The following is a 16,530-nucleotide window of genomic DNA, read 5'->3' on the forward strand; positions in this document are numbered from 1 at the left end:
ACACCACCAAAAAAGAAAACTACAGACCAATATCCCTGATGAACGTAGACGCAAAAATACTCAACAAAATTTTAGCAAACCGAATTCAAAAATACATCAAAACCATCGTACACCATGACCAAGTGGGATTCATCCCAGGGATGCAAGGATGGCACAACATTCGAAAGTCCATCAATATCATACACCACATCAACAAAAAGAAAGACAAAAACCACATGATCATCTCCATAGATGCTGAAAAAGCATTTGACAAAGTTCAACATCCATTAATGATAAAAACTCTCAGCAAAATGGGAATAGAGGGCAAGTACCTCAACATAATAAGGGCCATCTATGAAAAACCCACAGCCAACATTATATTGAACAGCGAGAAGCTGAAAGCATTTCGTCTGAGATCGGGAACTAGACAGGGATGCCCACTCTCCCCACTGTTATTTAACATAGTACTGGAGGTCCTAGCCATGGCAATCAGACAAAACAAAAAAATACAAGGAATCCAGATTGGTAAAGAAGAAGTTAAACTGTCACTATTTGCAGATGACATGATACTGTACATAAAAAACCCTAAAGACTCCACCCCAAAACTACTAGAACTGATATCGGAAAACAGCAAAGTTGCAGGATACAAAATCAACACACAGAAATCTGTGGCTTTCCTATACACTAACAATGAACCAACAGAAAGAGAAATCAGGAAAACAACTCCATTCACAATTGCATCAAAAAAAATAAAATACCTAGGCATAAACCTAACCAAAGAAGTGAAAGACGTATACTCTGAAAACTACAAGTCACTCTTAAAAGAAATTAAAGGGGACACTAACAGATGGAAACTCATCCCATGCTCATGGCTAGGAAGAATTAATATCGTCAAAATGGCCATCCTGCCCAAAGCAATATACAGATTTGATGCAATCCCTATGAAACTACCAGCAACATTCTTCAATGAACTGGAACAAATAATTCAAAAATTCATATGGAACCACCAAAGACCCCGAATAGCCAAGGCAATCCTGAGAAAGAATAAAGTAGGGGGGATCTCACTCCCCAACTTCAAGCTCTATTATAAAGCCGTAGTAATCAAGACAATTTGGTACTGGCACAAGAGCAGAGCCACAGACCAATGGAACAGACTAGACAATCCAGACATTAACCCAGACATATATGGTCAATTAATATTTGATAAAGGAGCCATGGACATACAATGGCGAAATGACAGTCTCTTCAACAGATGGTGCTGGCAAAACTGGACAGCTACATGTAGAATGAAACTGGACCATTGTCTAACCCCATATACAAAAGTAAACTCAAAATGCATCAAAGACCTGAATGTAAGTCACGAAACCATTAAACTCTTGGAAGAAAACATAGGCACAAACCTCTTAGACATAAACATGAGTGACCTCTTCTTGAACATATCTCCCCGGGCAAGGAAAACAACAGCAAAAATGAACAAGTGGGACTATATTAAGCTGAAAAGCTTCTGTACAGCAAAAGACACCATCAATAGAACAAAAAGGAACCCTACAGTATGGGAGAATATCTTTGAAAATGACACATCCAATAAAGGCTTGACGTCCAGAATATATAAAGAGCTCACACGCCTCAACAAACAAAAAACAAATAACCCAATTAAAAAATGGGCAAAGGAACTGAACAGACGGTTCTCCAAAAAAGAAATACAGATGGCCAACAGACACATGAAAAGATGCTCCACATCGCTAATTATCAGAGAAATGCAAATTAAAACTACAATGAGGTATCACCTCACACCAGTAAGGATGGCTGCCATCCAAAAGACAAACAACAACAAATGTTGGCGAGGCTGTGGAGAAAGGGGAACCCTCCTACACTGCTGGTGGGAATGTAAACTTGTTCAACCATTGTGGAAAGCAGTATGGAGGTACATCAAAATGCTCAAAACAGACATACCATTTGACCCAGGAATTGCACTCCTAGGAATTTACCCTAAGAATGCAGCAATCAAGTATGAGAAAGACCAATGTACCCCTATGTTTATCACAGCACTATTTACAATAGCCAAGGACTGGAAGCAACCTAAATGTCCATCGATAGATGAATGGATAAAGAAGGTGTGGTACATATACACAATGGAATACTACACAGCCATAAGAAAAGGGCAAATCCAACCATTTGCAGCAACATGGATGGAGCTGGAGGGTATTATGCTCAGTGAAACAAGCCAAGCAGAGAAAGAGAAATACCAAATGATTTCACTCATCTGTGGAATATAAGAACAAAGGAAAAACTGAAGGAACAAAACAGCAGCAGAATCACAGAACTCAAGAATGGACTAACAGGTACCAAAGGGAAAGAGACTGGGGAGGATGGGTGGGTAGAGAGGGATAAGGGGGGGGCAGAAAAAGAGGGGTATTAAGATTAGCATCCATAGCGGGGTGGGAGAAAGGGGAGGGCTGTACAACACAGAGAAGACAAGTAGTGATTCTACAACAGTTTGCTATGCTGATGGACAGTGACTGTAAAGGAGTATATAGGGGGGACCTGGTATAGGGGAGAGCCTAGTAAACAAAGTATTCGTCATGTAAGTGTAGATTAATGATAAAAAAAAAAAAAAAAAAAAAAGCAGTTCCTATGTGGTGACCTCTAATGAGTTCTACACAATGATATAAAGGGCATATAAAAGTGTAGGCAAAGGGTCTGTTTGTGTTTATACAGAGGATCAAAGCCTAATTTGGCTACCCCGAAAATGAACTAAGATATGATATGAAAAAGAACTTCCAACATCAGCACTCTCGGGAAGACTCATGACAGAAGATGATCAGCAAAAAAAAAAAAACTCCCAACAAAGATCCACGCACTGTCACAGGTGTAGATGCACTCATCCCACCAGTTCCTGGACTTGCCATGGGAATGATGAAGGAGATATCTAAGCTGGCCTGTGCATGCAGTAAAACAAAAATTGGACTGGATCTATACTGTTGGAACTCAACCAAGAATTAGGAGAAGTGCAAATTGTAGCACTCCAAAATCTTACAACCACAGACTATTTATCGTTAAAAGAACATATGGGATATGAACAGTCCCCAGGAATGGGTTGTTCTAGTTTATCTGAATTCTCTCAGACTGTTTAAGTTCAGTCGGACAATATCCACCATATCATAGATAAGTTTTCACAAATGCCTAAGGTGCCTAACTGGTTTTCTTGGTTTCACTGGAGATGGCTGGTCATTACAGGTATGCTTTGGTTACATAACTGTACTCCTATTATGTTAATGTGTGTGCACAATTTAATTAGTAGTTTAAAACCTATCCATGCTGAAGTTACTCTACAAGAAGTTATGTCAAAGAAATAATCAATCTTCCCATGTTTTCTTCCGCCTGCTACTTCTATAGCTTTTCTTCTTCCTTCCTAATTACAACCCTTAAATAGAATTCGTGCCTCATATCAAATTTACCGAGTATCATAATTCTTCCAAGTGGTAAAGATACCTCAAGACAAATGCTGGGCATAGAAGCTACAGGGCATAAATATGCAAAGGAATAAAAAGCTAACCATTTCAAACAATAAGGCTTCTCTCTCTCTTACCAACTTTACATTTCCCTGTATGGCCCCGGAAGATGACTGGTTAGCCAGAGACGGGTAAGATTCCTCAAGGGAGGAACAACCTAAGACAGGCACAGTCGCAGGGGGCTGTCTGGTGAGAAAATGGGGAGCAGCAGAGGTGAGGCTTAGAACATCCCCCCTCATGTTCTGAGAGAAATCTTCTGCATACATGGATGTTTATTGCCCTCGTCTAGCTCGGATTAACACATAGTCTACAGGCACACACCTGATCATCTACATTTGCTCTCTTACAACACTAAACTCTGTTTTCTACCTTTATCTCGTATCTACCTACCACTTCAGCATTTTATTAAAAATAATAATAATAGAGAAATGTGGTATCCACATATAAATCAAGTTTAAAAATCAAATGAATATTCATATTTGAACTGTGTATAGTTCATAATGTATGAACAAAACCGAAAGCTTCTGTGATGACTGCCCTTGCACTGTTCACCATGTAACTTATTCACTATGTAAGAATTTGTACTCCATGTAAGAATTTGTTCATTATGCATCAGAAGATTGGAGACTGACGAAAATTAGGCTTGGGGTGGATTAATGATTGTGCATTGAGTATTGACCCCCCTATACAGAAATTTATTGTGGTTAAGAACTATTTGATCAATAAATATGAGAGATGCCCTCACAAAATATATATATATATATATATATATATATATATATATATATATATATAAACACACTTCCAATTATAAAATAAATAAGTAACCGGGATGTAATGTATAGCATAAGGAATATAGTCAAAATATTGTAACAACTTGGTATGGTGATACCTGGTACCTAGAATTATCATGTATATAAATGTTGAATCACTGTGTTGTACACCTGAAACTAATGTAATGCAATACTGTTTTTAACTACCCTTCAATTAAAAAAAAAAAAAAGTGGTATTACATAATGATAAAGAAGTCACTTCTCCACAAAGACATAAAAATCCTCAATGTGTATGCATCTAACAAGAGAATCAAAATACATGAGACAAAAACTGACAGAACACAAAGAGAAAAAAACAAACCCACTATTATAGTTAGAGATTTCAAAAAAATTTCAATCAGTAAAAGATAGATCCAGCAAGCAGAAAGTCAATAAGGAGACAGCTGAACTGAACAGTAGCATCAATCAACTAGATCTGACATCTATAGAATACTTCATCCAATGACAGCAGAATACAGACTCTTCTCAAGCTCACAAGAAGCATTCACCAACATAGACCACAGTCTGGGTCATAAACACATCTTAACAAATTTAAAGGACTAGAAATAATACAAAGTATGCTCTCAGACCACAAGGGAATTTAATTAGAAATCAGTAATAAAGATAGAAAATCCCCAAATACTTGGAGATTAAACACACTTCTAATTAATGCATGGGTCAAAGAAGTCTCAAGATAAATGTAAAAATGTTTTTAACGAAATGAAAACGAATAAATATATTGACATTTGTGAGATGCAGTAAAAACAACACTTACTGGGAAATGTATCTATTAGAAAAGGAGAAGAGCTCCCAGATTGGTGAACCCATCTCCACGTGGTCAGGGAGAAGAACATGCTCAGGGAGCATGAAAGCTCTGTGCCTCTTTCCACATACCTTGCCCTGTCTCTCTCTCTCATCTGGCTGCTCCTGAATTACATCCTTTTATAATAAACTTGTAATCTACTAAGGAGCCAGTCACAGAAGAGTGTATATTATGTGATTCCATTTCTATGAAATGTCCAGGATAGGTGAAACATAAGATAGAAAGTAGATTACCATTTGCTTAGGGCTGAGAGTGATGGAGGTAATAGTATAATAGCTAAAGGGTATAAGGAGTTTGTTTTTGAAGTGATGAAAATATTCTAAAACTAACTGTAGTGGTAATTGCCTATATGAGCCACCAATTGCTCATTAAATTTATTGACTTAATTTCAATAAAATAATTGAACTGTATATACACTTTAAATGGGTGAATTGTATGGTATATGAATAAAGCTCTTTTAATAAAGCTTTTTGCAAAAAATGAACATGCCATGTATTTTAGAGAAGCAAACTTAGGTATGGCATGTTTGAAATATGGTTTAGACTACTTAACAAAGACGTTAACAAAAAGGGGACATTGGCATAGATAAGTAAATGTGGCAAAATCTTGGTTGTTTTGAATTTAGATAGTTGGTATAGTATACATACTATTCTCTACTTAAGCAAACTTGAAAATTTTCTCAGCAAACAAAGGCAAGTGCTTCCAAAACGAAACAGAAATTCTTCTCTAATTATTAGATACATGGCTGCCTTGACTTTGGTATCTTTCAAGAATAGAATACTTCATCATACTCTCAGCCATCTATCATTTTGCCTGCACTATATAAAGTAAGATTGTTTTAAATTAGCGTTTACGGACATGAAGCCAGGAACTTTAGATTTAGCAAAATTTTAAGCTACATGATGCATTTTACTCTCCTACTGTTATTTTGCACCTATTTTTCCATTCTGTTATTTCACTAAACACTAATGTAGGCATGTGGTTCCATACAAATTAGAGTTAAGATCAACAGCGAGGCGGATTACAGCAATAATTTTCACCAAAAGATACCTGCTAACACAGCACCGATAATTGTCAAAATATATTCTTCCTCTCTCATAGGCTATAGGTGACTTGGAATGAGTTGTCCACACATTCTTAAATTTAGTACTTTCCTGAAAGACACAAGAATTTCGGTTTAGGTAATAACTCATGAGCCTCTATCGTGTACCAAAATTTTAAGTTAAGACAGGTTTTACAGTTTTCCACGTAATCTCACATACGTTATTTAAATGCAGCATGTTCAATTCTTCCTCACTCTGCCCTGACGTTCGGGTTTTAGCGGGATGACTAACTTCTAGAGATTGCTTGCAGGAAGACATAAGCAGCTTAAAACTAAAAACATACGGATTCCCTATTAATAACTATTTACAAATCCCCCAGGTTCAGCGCCTGGATCCCACTACCCGTCGCATGTTATCTTCTTAAGAGAGGGCTGTAACGCGTAAAAACTGCAGCTCAATAGTTACAGTATTGATTGCGGTCGCGCTCTGCCCTTAGTCGCGGTCCCAGCCGGCGGGCCGTCACCTGGCACACCAGCGCCCGCAGGATGCCCAGGTTCGTCCTCTGCACCACGCCTGCGTCGCGCGAGAAACAGCCCAAAGCCCGGCGACTCAGCCGGCGGCACACGTTGGGCTTCTGCGTCGGGCCCATGGCGGCGCGGGGTTGCTGTACGAAGAGGGCAGCGCCCCGCACTCTCGCGCTGAGCAGCGGCCTCTGCCTCCGAACCTCCAGGCCCCGGTTCTCTGAGGCGCACCGGAAAAGCTAACACGTGGAGCGGGACGGGAGACGTACGGCAGAGGGCCCAGGGAAATCGGAGCAGGGAGATCCGCCGAACGCGGAGAGGGAGGGAAAGACCACGCCCACCCGGCTGACCCCTCAAGCCCCCTAGCGATCTGGAGCCGGCAGCGGACAGGACAATGCTACGTCCCCGTAAGGCGAGGCCTGCTGGAGGCTGTCCCTCACCGGGAAATGTAGTTCCCAGCGCCATCTGAGAGAGACTGTTTCTTTTCCCAGAACTACACTTCCCGTCAGGCGTCGGGCACGAGGGCGCAACCAGGCCCCGCCCCAGCTCGTCGCTCCTCCCCCGCGCGGGAGCCCTGGAGGCGCTGTGCTTCCACCTCATGGTCTCTGTTCGCTGTGAGCGCCCTGCGCTAGGGGGTCTGCCTCTTGCTGCTGCGAGATCCCCGCGCCTTTCAGCCCCAGACTTCTGCTCTGGGAGCTGGCGGGGTGCCGAGAGGGGTGCTGTGTCCAGTGTGATCTCCCAAAGCAGCGTCCTGTGCAAAAGGTACGCCCCACGGCTTTCCCTCCAGTCTCACGTTGGATATTGTGGATGAGGTTGACGGCTAAACATTTTGGGTCTATAAACACTTTGCTTTTGTATGAGTCAGTGGTGGAGGATGCTGTCATTCCCACCAAACTAGGGTTGAATTAGTTTTTCCCAGAGGGCCGCCCTTCTGTGGCCTGCGGGAACACAAACTGTTTTTGCTTTAAGTGCTGCATTTTCCTTCCTGTCGTCTTTTTTTTTTTTTTATTAATTTCTCCGTAATGGGAAGAAAATATGAAATGGATACATTCTTACTGCACTAAGATAGGATAACTGTTAACCAGCTCTGCCTGTAGGGTCAACGTTCTCTCCGCACCACATTTTCCGTAATCAAGCACCAGCGGTGTCTCGTTGCTTTGCTGTTAAGTCCCCTGAGGGTGGTATCTTTGCATCTCCCACGTGGGCTTGTCATGCAAACTCTGGGAAGTGATCTCATCTGACTGAGAGCAAAAAATGCATTACTAGGTGAGTGCGTTGGATCACAGTGTAAATGTTCAGTAAAAATTTGTCGTATCTTTTAAACTCTTCACAGCCTGGGCTTTTGCTGATTTTTCAGGACTTATTTGCAGGGTAATGTGGAGTGCTTTGTATATTTTTAGAGAGTGCTGTAATAGTTAATTTGGTAATTCATGAATGCAGCTGTCACTGAGAAAACTGAGATCCAGAAAATACAAATTTTCTTTGGCTGAAATGAAATTCAAATCATTTCTGAATTGAATCCATCATCTCTCTTTTTCTCCTTCCCTTTCACCCCCACCTGTTTATCTTCCTGTGGTCTTTATCTCACCACCAAGTCACCCAAAGGACATTCTGATTGCCCTTCTTTTCCTCACACAACCAAGTTCTTTTGATTCTAACTTTTATCCATCTGTTCTGTGGCCTGTGGGGACATAACCCCTGGCCTCACCATTTTATCACATTATTGTATTAGGTAGCCTTTTTTCTGTCTTACTTAAATATTTTTAATTCCAAACCTTAATACTGCTGCTGGAGTGATTTTTCTAAAACACAAATCTCTCCTTTCCCTATTTTAAAATCTTTTAGTGGTTCCCAACCACCCAGAGCAGAATTTCTCAAACCCAAATAGATACCCAGGATTCTTTATTGTTAGCTTAAAATATATTCAGTATGTTAAATATATGCAAATATAAAACTATATATAGACTCCTTATGTTTCATCTTTTATACAACTGTTAAGTCCCAAAGAGTTATAAGTCAAATGAGGCAAAGCTATAAAACAAATAAATTCAAATGAATACTTATACATTGTTTCTAATGAGACTGTTTTTGCTGGATCTAACATGCTCCAAGAGTCAATGTTCACTGTCCTCCATGTCGTGATATCCTTACAGAAAGGCCTGTCTGTATTGTCCTTGTGTTGAGAGATTACTCAATGCACTTACCTCTTTTCTTTATTTAAACCACTGCAAAAACTTTCTTTGTTCAGTGTCATGATTTCACTTGACCTTAATTTGACAAACGTCATTTACATAGTCTCCATTTCTCTCATTAGCCCATGGCAATGACAAATGGCTCCACTTGTTTGCCTGTGCACACCTGAACACAAGTGTGTGAACTGAAATCTTGTGACAGTAGTCAAAAGAGTGTATATTTTGTATTGTGTAACAGATTACCACAAATTCAGCAGCTTAAACCAACACCAATTTATTATCCCTAATTTTTTCTCCCTACATTCTTGAATAACCCTAGAACCAGTTATTGAAGGGTCCCTCATTTCTCCACACATCTGCAGTGGTGACTCTGTTGTATGTCAAGTTTACATCATAGTCTTATTCATGTTTATCATTGGAATTCCTCTAATATTTCACCATTAAGGATGATAGTGTAGATTTTTGGTGGCTACCCTTTTTTTTTGTTATCATTAATCTACAATTACATGAGAAACATTACGTTTACTAGACTCCCCCCGTCACCAAGTCCCCACCACATACCCCATTACAGTCACTGTCCATCAGCATAGCAAGGTGCCATAGAATCACCGCTTGTCCTCTCCGTGCTGTACAGCCCTCCCCGTGCCCCTACACACACACTATACATGCTAATCATAATGCCCCCTTTCTTTGTTCCCCCCCTTATCCCTCCCTTCCCAACCATCCTCCCCAGTCCCTTTCCCCTTGGCAAATGTTAGTCCATTCTTGGGTTCTGTGAGTCTGCTGCTGTTTTGCTCCTTCAGTTTTTTCCTTTGTTCTTATACTCCACAGATGAGTGAAATCATTTGGTACTTGTCTTTCTCCACCTGGCTTATTTCACTGAGCATAATACCCTCTAGCTCCATCCATGTTGTTGCAAATGGTAGGATTTGTTTTCCTCTTATGGCTGAATAATACTCCATTGTGTATATGTACCACATCTTTATCCATTCAGCTACTGATAGACACTTAGGTTGCTTCCATTTCTTGGCTATTGTAAATAGTGCTGTGATAAACATAGGGGTACATATATCTTTTTCAAACTGGGCTGCTGCGATCTTAGGGTAAATTCCAAGGAGTGGAATTCCTGGGTCAAATGGTATTTCTGTTTTTAGTTTTTTGAGGAACCTCCATATTGCTTTCCACAATGGTTGAGCTAATTTACATTCCCACCAGCAGTGTAGGAGGGTTCCCCTTTCTCCACAACCTCGCCAACATTTGTTGTTGTTTGTCTTTAGGATGGTGGCGATCCTTACTGGTGTGAGGTGATATCTAATTGTGGTTTTCATTTGCATTTCTCTGATGACTAGCGATGTGGAGCATCTTTTCATGTGTCTGTTGGCCATCTGAATTTCTTTGGAGAACTGTCTGTTCAGCTCCTCTGCCCATTTTTTAATTGGATTATTTGCTTTTTGTTTGTTGAGGTGTGTGAGCTCTTTATATATTTTGGATGTCAACCCTTTATCGGATCTGTCATTTATGAATATATTCTCCCATTCTGTAGGATGACTTTTTGTTCTATCGATGGTGTCCTTTGCTGTACAGAAGCTCTTCAGCTTGATATAGTCCCACTTGTTCATTTTTGCCTCTGTTTCCCTTGCCCTGGGAGATATGTTCATGAAGAAGTCGCTCATGTTTATGTCCAAGAGATTTTTGCCTATGTTTTTTCTAAGAGTTTTATGGTTTCATGACTTACATTCAGGGCTTTGATCCATTTCGAATTTACTTTTGGGTATGGGGTTGGACAATGATCTAGTTTCATTCTCTTACATGTAGCTGTCCAGTTTTGCCAACACCAGCTGTTGAAGAGGCTGTCATTTCCCCATTGTATGTCCATGGCTCCTTTATCATATATTAATTGACCATATATGTTTAGGTTAATATCTGGACTCTCTTTTCTGTTCCACTGGTCTGTGGCTCTGTTCTTGTGCCAGTACCAAATTGTCTTGATTACTGTGGCTTTGTAGTAGAGCTTGAAGTTGGGAAGTAACATCCCCCCTGCTTTATTCTTCCTTCTTAGAATTGCTTTGGCTATTCGGGGTCTTTTGTGCTTCCATATGAATTTTAAAACTATTTGTTTCAGTTCATTGAAGAATGCTGTTGGTATTTTGATAGGGATTGTATTGAATCTGTAGATTGCTTTAGGCAGGATGGCCATTTTGACAATATTAATTCTTCCTAGCCAAGAGCATGGGATGAGTTTCCATTTGTTAGTGTCCTCTCTAATTTCTCTTAAGAGTATCTTGTAGTTTTCAGGGTATAGATCTTTCACTTCCTTGGTTAGGTTTATTCCTAGGTATTTTATTCTTTTTTCTGCAATTGTGAATGGAATTGTTTTCCTGATTGCTCTTTCTACTAGTTCATTGGTAGTGTATAGGAAAGCAACAGATTTCTGTGTATTAATTTTGTATCCTGCAACTTTGCTGAATTCTGATATTAGTTCTAGTAGTTTTGGAGTGGAGTCTTTGGGGTTTTTTATGTACAATATCATGTCTGCAAATAGTGACAGTTTGCCTTCTTCTTTACCAATCTGGATTCTTTGTATTTCTTTGTTTTGTCTGATTGCCATGGCTAGGACTTCCAGTACTATGTTGGCATCCCTGTCTTGTTCCCAATCTTAGAGGAAAAGCTTTCAGCTTCTCGCTGTTAAGTATGATGTTGGCTGTGGGTTTGTCATATATGGCCTTTATTACGTTGATGTACTTGTGGTGGCTACCCTTTTTATTAGTTTGAAGAAATTCTCTTCCATTCCACATTTGCTAAAAGTCTTAGTTAACTGATTTTTAATCATGAATGAGTAGTGAATTTAATCAACTACTTTCTGGTTCTGCTGAGGTGATCATATTTTTTTTCCTTTAATCTGATAATGTGGTGAATTCTGTAAATGTATTTTTTACTGTTAAACCAAATTTCAGTTCATTTAGATAAGTTTTTTTGTGATGTGTTTGTTTTTTATACACTGTCAGATTTGGGCAACTGCTGGCTTCAGTTCTCACTCAGCTTTCTGGATCTTTGCTAGCTTTTGGCCTCAGGATTTTTCTTTCTTGTTGGCCCAGTGATGTATTTAACAAGATACTTTTTAAAATGTTTATCCAGCATTTGGGAACATTTTATAGCAGAAAGATTGTGGGGGTGTCAGATTCACCAAATTACTAGAGCTAGATTCCACTTTCTCATATTTTTAGTGTAAAGGTTTCCATTAATGTATGATATGATCACTTACCACCATTTCTGCCTTTTCTTGCTGTCTCTATGCACAACTATCCTTCTCCCCTCTGAAAGCAAGGAAGCAGCATTGTTGTAGTGGAAAGAGCATCATACCAGGAGTCAAAAGGCACAGACTGTAGTGCCAGAACCACCACTTAGTGAGATCTTGACCAAGCCACTTACTCTCTGAGTTTCATTCAGTCATCTGCTAAGTGGAAACACTCAGTATTGAAATGTGAACACACTGTCATAAGGAGAAATGATGAGAAGCAATGATGTCAAGTGCATTGTCTGTTAGGAAAATGTAACAGAAAGGGAGTTTAGGGAGGGGAGAGGGTTGATTAGGTTGCATAAAGGAGTTTTAGGGAGACGTAACAATTTCATATGATTCTGTAATAGTGGATACATGACACTATGCATTTATTAAAACCCATAATGCTTTACAGCACAAACAGTAAACCTTAATGTATACAAAATTTTTTAAATAGTTAGTAGTAAAGTAGGGACTCCAGAATGGGAAGCAAACTGTGACAAAAAAATCTGTGTTATGAATGTATGCAACAACCTCACTGAAAGGGGCCAGGGAAAAGGTGCTAACCTAAATAACTTTGAGAATGAGACTGCAAGACTAAATGCTAAATAGGAACTGTACACTAGCACTGAACTGTAGTTGATGAAGTTTCCCACAGAGATATGGGTTAACAATGCTGACCACTGTACATGTGAATCAGAAGTCAGCAATAACTGGATGGTGGATAATGGAATTTAGGTTTCTTACTGTTGGAGTGGGAGGTTATAGAAAAGCAAGAGGAGAAGACTAGAGTGATCCATTTCATACAGATGGGTACATACAGAAACATTTGTAGATAAAGATATGTGTCTGTACATGGTTCTGTATATACACATTTATTTCATTGCTATGTCAGTTGAGAAGGCCTAGAAGCAGTCTAGTAGCAAGGAGCACAACCAGTTCCCAGACCATCCTCCAGTGAAAGGAATGAATACTCTGGAGAAATGACTGATTCTAGGACTGGGTCAAGGAATATACAACATGAACCTGCAACATCTTGTAGTAACAGAAAGTAAAGAAGTGCTCAAAAGCAAAACACAGTGATGGGAGTATGTCAGAGGATATAGGAGCCAACTGAAAGATCCCTTGATGGCCAAAGCAAGAAGAGTTTGAGCAACAAAATAACATAGTATTGGGTCATGATCCAAAGTTTAAAATACATATCTATAAGTACACATGGATAGAAACACATAATTGAATAAATAAATAAATAAATAAATGGAAGAGAAATCTCCCATGCAAAAGAATTCCAAATAATGTATATAGGTTCTCTGTCCTTAAAGATGTGGAGCATAACTCCCCACTCTTTAAGTGTGGGCTGCACATAGTGACTTCCTTCCAAAGGATACCATATGGAAGGGTAGAGGGATAATTTACAGTGGAGAAACCTGTCAGTCATGACCTCATCCAAGTAATCAAGGTTAACATAACAGTGATAAATCATGTTCACATTGTGTATACCTTTGTGATATGATGTTGTAAGAATGGCACTTGACCTGTATGGTTTTCCTCCCTAAAGCCAATAACCCCAGTCTAATTAGAAAAATGTCTCATAAATATGTATTGAGGGACATTCTACAAGATACCTGATCAATACTCTTCAAAATTGTCAAGGTCTTCAAATACAAAGTCTGAGAAACTCTTGGAACCTAAGGAGACCTGAGGACTAAATATAATATGGTACCCTGATTGGAATCCTGGAAAACATAAAGGACATTAGATAAAAATGAAGGAACTCTGAATAAAGTATGGACTTATGTTTATAATAATGTATTAATATTGGCTTATTAATTATAACAAATATATCAATAATGAAAAATGAATGGGGAAACTGTCAGATATATGGGAACTCTGTACTATCTGCAACTTTTCTGTAAATCTAAAGCTGTTCTAAAATAAGTTTACTTTAAAAATGCAACAGGAATATGGAAGACACCACTGTATAGAAACAGCATAGCTTTAGTGGTTAAGAGGATGTACTCAGTTACCAGCCTGCCTGGGTTCAGATCTCAGCCTCAGTATTAACCAGTGAACCTGGTTACCCTAAATAACTTAAATCACTTAACCTTTCTGTGCCTCTACTGCTTTATCTGCTAAGTGAGAACTTGGGATGACTAAATGAATTAATATATGTAAAGCAGTTAGAGTAATGCCTGGCACATAGCCAGCACTACATAATTGTTTGATTCTATTTATCATTACTTCTTTGCTTTGCTCCTTAGTTTTGGGGATTTCTATGATTACATCTGAGTTTCACTGAATATCTCTTCAACATACTGATTTTTAGCTTGGCACTCCAACAACATAGTTTCCATAATGCTTTGTTTATGAGAGGGAAATCATTAAGATTGTAAAGATTGAAGAAAACAGGACCAGAACTTGAGGACTCCTATCCCCAGTTTCATGCTGCTTACATAGTATTGACTGAGTGAATGCAGAAGCCCCGAAGCCTGACAAGGTCTACTTTTTATGGACATAGACATGCCACACGTAGACACTCTGAAGTCAGCTTTATTTGGTTTTCAGTAGATTCCTTGTTGAAATGGTCACTCCCCTTGTTGGACTGATGGTCTTTAAAGACAAAGCACTGCCTGCAGTGTAAATCTCTCAGATCTAAGGTTCAGCATCTGAAATGGTGGCATTTGAAAGAAAATGGAATATATTATAGAAACAGATGTTCTAGGTCTTTACTTCTCTGCCTAAAATACATACCAGCTCTTTAGAAAACTTGTAGATCAGTAGCTTGGTGTAATAGTGTGCGGAGTAGAAGGTAGAATTTGGAGTCAGGAGGTACTGGGAGTGTGGGCTTGGAGTATGGGCTCTTGTAGCTGTGTGAACAAGGCAGCTCTTGTAACCTCCTTGAGCCACATCTCTCATATCTGTAAAATGGTGATAACAAAAATGCTTATCCTGCCTTCCTCCCTGACTTACAGGATTGCTCTAAGGATTAGGTGTGAAAATGATGTGAGAGCTTTTTGTAAGATGTAAAATCTATACAGATATTACTGTTAATAGTGATTCCCAGGTTTTCAACCAGAATTGCAGTCATGTACTCACTTTTACTTATTTAATATGTACTAAGGTGAAGTCATTCGAATTTAAAATGCTTTTGATAGTTTATTTCCTCACAGAACTTTAGATTTTATGTTTTCCTTTGGTGTAACAAAGGAAGGCATTTTAATCTGGAATTGTCTCATTCGGGTTTCCTCAGTTTGAGGAAATGTTTTTCAAACTGCTGATACTAGCTATATAGAGAACACTAAAGTATATCCCCTATGATTTGGGTAGTTGTCTCCTTCAGACACGGACCTTGTTCTGGCGTGGAGCTGACCAGCAGAGGGTGCCCAAGCTTTCCCAGGAGCTAGCTTCAGCAGCTAGGCTGGGCAGACATGACTGGTGCCATCTGTGTTTGCTGCCTGATGATTAACCAGTACTATAAATGAAAAGGGCCTGGCACATCAGAAACACACAGTTACCAAATGGAAAGAGAGAGCAGCCGTCATATCAAACAGCAATGTAGCAAGTACCTGTCATAGTTGGTGAATAAGAAGTTTCTGAATAACTGGAATTTGGCATTCTTGCATGGTTTGTCTGTTTGCCACCTCTTCCTGCTACTCTGCCTTTTCCAGTAATTTCTTTCTCTTTCAGGGTTCTTTGCCCCACCATCTGAGCAACAGCAATTATCTGCCTTTACTTGGTTTAACAAATTGGAGTGTTTTCAAAGTAGCCTTTCTCTGGACTTCTTTTGCCATAGAGTGTTTGGTTCCTTGAACCAGCTGGTCCCAGCATCCTGTCTGGTCCCATTCGCCAGGCTCTTACACAGTCCATGGCATTTTTTCCTCCATGTAAATGGGTGACCACCAGAAAAGTCTTGAACCATTTTGAGTGTCACAATCACTGCTGCCCATACCATCTTTCTTCCCCTTCCTTCCAAGGCATGGATCCTCTACCCATGAATATTGTATAGATTTTATATACTTAGTGATTTTTAAAAATATATTTTTTTTCTGGTTATAAAGGTAACTTGAGTTTACTTTAAAGAAAAAATATTTTGAGATGTATTAAGGAGAAAATATAAGGATCTCCTTGAACCTTTCATTCAGTGATAACTACTGTAAATTCTTCTATACTTTTTCTATGCATATGTATATTTGTTGAGACATATATTGTTTCAACAATGAGATCATACCATAGCTATGCTTTTGTACCTGACCCCCACCGAATAGATCATGGACTTCTTTCCATATCAATAAATTTAGATTTTTAGCAACATTTTAAGTGGCTACATAATTTTCCTTTATATGGATGTACAATAATTTAGTTCTCTAAAGA

General features: G+C 39.1%; 2 protein-coding genes across 11 annotated transcripts in view; one reads left to right on the forward strand and one right to left on the reverse strand.

Moving 5' to 3' along the window:
* Positions 1 to 6,909, reverse strand: part of DCAF17 (DDB1 and CUL4 associated factor 17) — a 72,973-nt gene extending 66,064 nt beyond the window's left edge. For 2 of the 4 annotated variants that reach the window (XM_057503914.1, XM_036917798.2), the window contains exons 1-2: positions 6,693 to 6,909; positions 6,177 to 6,280 (exon numbers count right to left, since the gene is read on the reverse strand). In XM_057503914.1, the coding sequence (XP_057359897.1) occupies positions 6,177 to 6,280; positions 6,693 to 6,818 (230 nt within the window). In that variant the 5' untranslated portion in view covers positions 6,819 to 6,909. Of the gene's footprint in view, positions 1 to 6,176; positions 6,281 to 6,634 lie in introns of all 4 variants that reach the window. The other 2 variants (XM_036917799.2, XM_036917800.2) reach the window with 2 other exon arrangements.
* Positions 6,910 to 6,991: 82 nt separating this feature from the next.
* METTL8 (methyltransferase 8, tRNA N3-cytidine) overlaps positions 6,992 to 16,530 on the forward strand; it is a 137,154-nt gene continuing 127,615 nt past the window's right edge. For all 7 annotated transcript variants that reach the window (XR_008998267.1, XM_057503915.1, XM_057503916.1 and 4 more), the window contains exon 1: positions 6,992 to 7,452. The gene's annotated coding sequence lies outside the window, so the exon portion shown is untranslated. The remainder of the gene's footprint in view (positions 7,453 to 16,530) is intronic.

This window comes from Manis pentadactyla, chromosome 6, assembly GCF_030020395.1.
Source record: "Manis pentadactyla isolate mManPen7 chromosome 6, mManPen7.hap1, whole genome shotgun sequence".
NCBI lineage: Eukaryota > Metazoa > Chordata > Mammalia > Pholidota > Manidae > Manis > Manis pentadactyla.